Below are 7,270 nucleotides of genomic sequence, written 5' to 3' on the forward strand. Positions count from 1 at the left end.
CCACAAGTCCTCCTTTTCTTTTTGCGGATATAGACTAACACGGCTGCTACTCTGAAACCTATCACATTCTTGGACATCCAACTGATCTTGTTGGATTAGAAGCAAAATGTTCTGCACCTTCACACTGCCACTCACAGAAGCATTACCTGAGGCTGGAAGCCCTGGCAAGCAATAGCAGGCTGGTAGGAGACAATATTCCAAGTAGGAATTCAGAGTGCCAATCATGCATAGCCAAATAGTGCCTGCCCTTAAATTACTGCTGTAATTAATGAGGTTGTGCCCTCTAATTCAGAATTAATTTTCAACAGTAAAAATGACTCTTAGCACTGTGTAAGGCAGCTGTAGGGCTGTTTGTTTGAGTCACACCACTCCATTTTGATCTGATTGGAAAAATGGCTCTAACTGAGTTAGAGACTGAGGCTAAGAAGGGTGGTTTAGGAAAGGGCCTGGAGTGACCTTCCCTCCTTGAAGTCAGATTTAGGGATGGGAGGGATGCATTTGACCAGGATAGATGCACCAAGTATCCCATTGCCCTATATTAATGTAAGCTACATCTGCACATCTAAGTGGGGCAATACCCTAGCTGCATTTCCTTCGGGGGTTGAAGGGATAAGGTAGAGGTTATGTAGTACCAAGCAAGGTCCAGTGGCTGTTGATTTTTAGGTAGGCTATGTAACCCAAAGAAAGCAAGCTCATGTTTAATAGGGCTGGTCTTCATTGCAGTTAACCCAGGCTCTGATCCAGCTCCCCTCCATGCACAAAAACCACTACCCCATATGGGGTAGTGTTTTCTACCCAAGCACATTGCTCACACTTGGGCTAGTGATTCCCCCCCGCCCAACCCCCTTCTGTGGGCATTGCTCCCTGTTGCCTTCCCATAACTCCGCCTGGTTGCTTACGTTCTCCCCCACTTCACAGGGAATAAGAGTGGCTCCATTTACTGCAGCACTAAGCAGAGGATAGTCCCCCCCACAAGTCCTAGTGCCTCACCTGAGCCTGGATACACTTCAGGGGACATGCTTGGGTAAGGCCTTGCCGAGTAGCTGCTCACAGCTGGACAAGACCATCCTGGGTGCTCACAATCAAGCGTGAATCACTCAAGCTAACTCTGCAGGGAAGACAGGACATACCCATACCTGACTGGTTTTGCTCTTAAATATGGAGTCAGTAATTTCAGCCACTTCCTTGAAATTCTTACGCTGAGAGACTCGTTTTCCAAGTGAGTTAATCCATCGCTCCCTTGCATACCTTTCACTGGGAATTCTGGCTACATCAGACATGGGTTAAACCATTTCTGGCTCCTTATCTGCCTAGAGCGTGGCTAGTTTTAATCTCAAGCTTTCGCTAGCACCCGTAGGCAGGGGGGCACTGCTGGCCTCTTATCACTTAACAGCTACCTTATCTATACAGGCACCGAGCTCCATGGAGATTTGCATTACGATACCAGTGCAGACAAGGCCTGTACATACTGGGAATTGTTTGAGATTGGGGCTTTAAAGGAAAAACAGTCAGTCAGTTAGGTAGTATCCCTTTCTTCTCCCCATCAAGAGGGTACATGAAAAGAAATACAGCCTGTTTGTGGATTAGCCAGTTATTCAAACACTTTCCTATTAGCACAAGCATTAGAAACTTAGGTTTACCTGGACTATGCCATCTCCTTAGACCACCCCCCCCTTCCCTCGAGTGCTACTAGGAGTTTCTCTACTTCTTCCAGCATTTTCCCTACTGCAGCTGCTGGTGGAGTGAGGCAGAGTTTACCGAAAAGAGGTAAAGCAAGTACAACACTAGTAGAGTCGGTTCTGGATGTTTTTTTTTTATTATTATTTCCTCAGACTTGTTATTTAAACAGGAGTGCCTGAAATAAAAACATTTGAGTCCCATCATCAGGGGAATGACTTGATAAAGACAGAGGTCAGGTGAGCATGACAGCTGCCCTTTGCTAAACAGTACGGATACCAGTTGTAATTGATACAGTTTTGACAGTCCATGAATGGTCAGAGTAAGTTACATAATACAACATGCCAGTTCACATGAGGAAGTAACTTAAGTGTACTTCTTGATTTCATCGTACAATACTAAGACAAAAGCGCCACCCATTCCTCTGAGTACATTGGACCATGCACCCTTGAAGAACGCCTTGGACCCTTCATCACGGGCAATCTTTCGCCAGCAGTCAATTGTACCAGAGTACATGATGTCAGCTGTGGAAAGTACAGAGATTGTTAATGAGAGGAGTCACATGGACTAGGATCTTGCCCAGGTCAGTAGTGGCTCAGCAAGGCTGTCTGCTTTGAATGAATTACATTTCTGAGCTTGTGCTCTAGTGTTATTAGGCATTTAATTGTTTATCTTTTACTACACTTGCACCAATAATGGCATCTCATGTCTATATTGAGATGTAACAGGCAAGAATTTGAGTTTTACTGTCTATAGCAACTGCACTAACATCTCAAGGGCTTGGGTTTAGCAGCTGCATAAAGGCAAGTCTTCACTGCAAGTCATCCCAGGAGATATGCTGCTCTACCATTGTCATGGCTTAAACCAGAAGCACCACCATCTGCTGGGAGTTCTTCCACAGATTGTTTATATGCAACAGAGTGTCGGGATGTATTCTAGACAAAGGGCTGCATGGTCTCATGGAGCAAGGAACTCAAGCTCTAATCCTGGTCCAGCCAGTGACTTACTGCACATGCTGGGAAAGATGGACTGTTCTGCCTATAAATGGATATCATATGTCTCACCAGAGCATTGAGAGGACTTTTACTCAGAGTGGTATAACTGCTAAAGCAATAGACAATCTGGCTAGTCAGGGCATCAAAGGAAACCAACATCCATTTACAAGATTCCACTTCTGAACCATGAAGTCTTGCCTGCCGAAACCCTTCTGATCCCACGGGCCTTGAAACAGAGATAGAGTTCTCTGCACCCATCTTGCATCTCTGGACAGAGAGGTTTTTTTGGGAATGCCCACCGACATTATGTTCTACATGGGAATTAGATACATACTTGCTTTACGCCCTGACTGCATCATCATACGACGGCGGACAGTATCAAATGGATAGGAGGTCAAACCAGCAACAGCAGTAACTGTCTGAGCAATCATCCAGCTGATAACGATGTGGGTGTTCTTTGGGTCAGGAAGCATTCCTATGGGAGGGAGGAGATCAGATTAACACCACCAAATCACTGTATATTATAATACCAAAGTAAATCATTTTTCTGCATTAGAGTCTAGAGTTTCTTCTAACAGCCTTAATGTTGTTTAGCTTCTTCTGCATTTTAAGAAGTTAGTTCAAAGGACCTACCCTTTGCAGTGTCATAGATGCCAAAATAGGCAGCTCTGTAGATAATGATACCCTGAACGGATACATTGAAGCCTTGGTACAGGCCCTTAAGACCATCAGACTTGAAGATCTTGACCAGGCAGTCACCAAGACCCTTGAATTCTCTGTCGGCTCCAGCTTTACCCACATCAGCTGCCAGACGGGTACGGGCAAAGTCAAGAGGGTAGACAAAACACAGAGATGTAGCACCAGCAGCACCACCAGATGCCAGGTTACCAGCAAAGTAACGCCAGAACTGGGTTCTTTGATCCACGCCACCCAGGAAGATCTGCTTGTATTTGTCTTTGAAAGCAAAGTTGAGGGCCTGAGTAGGGAAGTATCTGATCACATTAGCCAGGTTGCCGCGCCAGAAGGACAGGACACCCTGCTCTTTGGGGATACGGACAACACAGTCAATGATGCCCTTGTATTGCTGGTCTGCTGCAATCTGCTTGCTTGCATGCTGCACCTGTAAAACAGTAGAAGAAGATGGATTAATATCATTGTGCTGATAAAATTACAAGGCTGAAGATCTGGACTGATGAAGTTTCATGGTTGTCACTTGGTAGAAATGTTTGTTTTAATTTGCATTTGATAATTAGCATCTGATTCCGGGGTCTGGATAGACAGTCTTCCTCTACAGAGATTAAGTACGTTTGAAGAAAATCCATTTAGGCCAGAAATGTTGAAAGCTTGTTATGAAATAAAATAAGCTTGGTCCTATGAAGCTAGAGGAATTATAAATGAAATGACAGATTTGGTAGTGAAAACATGAATTACTAGTAAACAAGAATGAGGATAAGATTAAGTGTAGATCTCTTAAATTTGGTGACAAGACAAGCTAGAGTGAGTTATTGTTGAACTTTGCTCATTATAACTAGGCGTGGAAGGATTATATTTGTACCGGTAAATTTTGATTTCACTGCACACACAATTCATAATCACAATTTACAGATAAGGCAACATAAGAAAAATGCTACTTGAGACCTCACGGTTTGAGTTAAGGATATTATACTCAAGGATATTTTACCATTTTGTGTTCATGGTTATAAGGCTTTAGCTTTTTGAATCTCAGTGACTACACTCATTAAATTGTCTGACCTCCCATAATTTCCCTGCAACTGTGAAAAGCATGCAAGTTAAAAAAAATTATAAAAAAATAAAAATTAAGTTTGCCAGGCCTAATTATATCAGTGTCATGAAAGTCTTAGGCTGCTTCAGTGAGAAGTTTCACTGTCCTCTAAGCAGATGTCAGTGCAATAGACTCCTGGAATACAGAGAGAGGGTAAAGTGCTGAATTCCAAGGTGATCACCTGCCATTCATTTGACCCAGAAACAGGAAGTGCTGTTCTCTTAGGGTGGGGTAGTAATAAAGATCTTCCTGTCTCCATTTAGACTTGCTAGGATTTTCTAGAGCAACCCTCCTCCGTACACTTGTCACATCATTCTGATGACAGTTTGACAATAAGGCGGATTACCTACTGGGGGCAGCCAGAAAGAACATCTTTAGCGCAAAACTGCACGTGAATTTCTTTTCAAAAGCCAAATATGCTTTGCTACCCTGGATTTTTTCCATAGTGCCCAAAAGGCAGCAATTTACCGTGATCCACCCCAGATCAGAGTTGCATGTGCGGTCTACTTTGGAGAGCAACGCTTAGTTAGTAGCCTGCCTTTATCTTTTTGGAGGGGTTTTTTTTTGGGGGGGGGGGGGAAGAGAGAGAGGAGAGTGGGGTCGTTTGGCCTGGAAGGTCACCGGGCTTCTTCGCTTTCCTCAGGCTGCGTGTTGTGGCTGCTTGGCTCTGCGCGCTGGTTTTACCGCACGATGCTCGGAAGCGGAGAGTCGATGGAGGCTCACTCGGGGGGCCGAGACCCCACGGCTGGGCCCGGGGGCGCCGCTGGGCCCAGAGCACGAGGGCGACGCAGCCTCCAGCCCGGAGGGGAAGGAGCCGGGGCGGAGGCTGCTCCACTCCCCCCCCGCCCGGAGCCGGGCCCGGCACCGCTTTGCCTAAGCGGAACTAGCTGGCTCCGGCAGCCGGTCGAGGCAGGCGGGTGGTTTCCGGCTCTGCCCGGCTTCTCCGCGCCCGGGGAGCGCCCAGCCGGCGGCACAGGGCCAAGGAGACCGGCTCCTTGGGCCGGGCGGGGGGGCAGCGGAGCCTCGCCCCGGGCCCAGACCGCGCTGGCTGCGGCGGCCCAGCTCCCTCTCCCAAGCCGGGATGCCCGGGCCTGCCCTCTCCTTGCCGCGACCTTGGGAGGCGGCTCAGGGCCCCGGCATCTCCCCGGCTCGCGGATGCGCCACGCGGCCACGTCCCAGCTCCAGACAAAGCCGGGGCCGGTCCCCGGGATTTCCCCGAGCACTCGGGGCCCGCCCGCCCCAACCCCGGCCGGAGCCCATTCATCCCTCCCTCCCTCCATGCATGCATCCCTCCCCCCCCCCGCCGGCGGGCGGGCCCCCGGCGCATGCCAGGCCTGCCCCGCGCTCTGCACCGCCGCCCCCCGCCGCCGCCAAACCCACCTGCAGCAGCAGCTTCACTCTCTCGATGGGGGCGACGGCGGTCTTGGAGATGGCAGCGGCCACCCCCCCGGCCAGGAAATCCTTGGCGAAGGACAGGGCGGCGTCGGCCATGGCGGGGGCGGGAAGGTGAATAAATTAGAGCCGGGGAGCGAGAGGCGGCTGCTGGGGGGCCCGCGGGCTCTGAGGCCGAGCTGCGGCAATGGCCGGTTTATATACAACCCCCGCCCGGGCTCCAGCGAGCGGGGCGGGAGGCGCACGGAGCTACGCACGGGCAGCTTCCCACCCCGCTGATTGGCTTGGAGCTGGGGGGCTGGGCCGGGGAGGGGCCGGCTGGGAATGGGGGGCGGGGGGGGGGCCCTGGGTGTCGCCTCCCCCCACGTGGCACGGTGGGGACGGCCTGTGGGTCGGAGGGTTCTCCGGCGTCACGGGGCGTGGGGGGACTGGCAGGGCAAGGCCGGGCTCTGTGCCCTGGGGCAGGGTTTGGGGCCGGCAAGGGGCTGCTCTGGGTTTCCGGCCGTGACGCCGAGCGAGAGGCTGCTGCTAGGCAACCCCCGGGGAAATACGGAGGGGAGAGCGACCGCCTGCATCAGCCTGTGGCACCGTCGCCGTGGAAACAGGGTTGGGACGGGGAGCACCCCCACAGAACCTCAGGCCTGAGTCACTGATCACAGGCGCCTGGGGGGCGGAGAAGGTGGGTGGGCCCCGAGGTGCACATACTGTGAGGGATGCTTCCCAGAGTCATGGTCACTGGGGCTGGACCAGATCTATGGGATACTGGAGAGCAGAGCTCAAAGGTGGCTCACAAAAAAGCCTGGCATGGCCCCTGCCAGGTCGGTCATTGCCCAACAAAAAAATTTTCTCTCAGTTTGTTTAACTACTTTTATAGACCTTCCTCTGCAGCAGGCTACCTGATTCAATCCCACCTCAGAGTTCTCCAACTTTGGGGGGAGGGCAGAGGTATAACAGCCCATTTTAAACCTTAATCTAGTCCATGTGCCTTCCAGTGAAGGACTGTTCCCTGCATATTTTTTTTCAGTGTCTTTGTCCAGTCTATTTTGTGTTACATCAACTCAAGCCATCAAATGTGCTACATGAATTTAATCTCCAGGGTTAAGAATGCCTAGAAAATAGTAAAAAAACCAAACAAACCCACCTCATAAACAGGAAAGAATACAAAGATATGAATGAATAAGACTAGCAAATAATAAAATCAGTTCTTCCATTCAGAGCTGATCAGGAGAAACTTTTAAGGCTTCACTCCACTCATACTCATTAGGGGAATATATGAGGTGAGCTTTCATGCCTTTCATAAAACCATTTCTTGACAGAGAAAGTTTCGGAAAACTGATTTCGCCCAGTCACAGAGGCTCAGGTTAGAGTGCCAGTTTAACTATTCAGACAAGGGGTCCAAGGCCAAAAGCCTGTCAGTGACTAT

The 7,270-nt window shown here is 49.9% G+C and overlaps 1 protein-coding gene across 1 annotated transcript; it reads right to left on the reverse strand.

Moving 5' to 3' along the window:
* Window positions 1–1,793: 1,793 nt before the first annotated feature.
* SLC25A5 (solute carrier family 25 member 5) lies at window positions 1,794–6,027 on the reverse strand. The gene is made up of 4 exons (XM_084638772.1): window positions 5,836–6,027; window positions 3,306–3,792; window positions 3,007–3,147; window positions 1,794–2,201 (listed from the first exon to the last, which is right to left on the reverse strand). The coding sequence occupies exons 1-4, from the start codon at window positions 5,944–5,946 to the stop codon at window positions 2,044–2,046; spliced, it is 897 nt and encodes a 298-aa protein (XP_084494898.1). The 5' UTR covers window positions 5,947–6,027; the 3' UTR covers window positions 1,794–2,043.
* Window positions 6,028–7,270: the final 1,243 nt, after the last annotated feature.

Source organism: Lepidochelys olivacea (genome assembly GCF_965140295.1).
Source record: "Lepidochelys olivacea isolate rLepOli2 genome assembly, chromosome: 9".
Lineage (NCBI taxonomy): Eukaryota > Metazoa > Chordata > Testudines > Cheloniidae > Lepidochelys > Lepidochelys olivacea.

Coding starts and splice junctions, on each gene's coding strand:
- SLC25A5 (XM_084638772.1), bottom strand. CDS start 5,946: ATGGCCGACGCCGCCCTGTCCTTCGCCAAGGATTTCCTGGCCGGGGGG. Junction 3,793..5,835: donor GAGTGAAGCTGCTGCTGCAG/GTGGGTTTGGCG, acceptor ACTGTTTTACAG/GTGCAGCATGCAAGCAAGCA. Junction 2,202..3,006: donor GCAGTCAGGGCGTAAAGCAA/GTATGTATCTAA, acceptor TACTTTCCACAG/CTGACATCATGTACTCTGGT.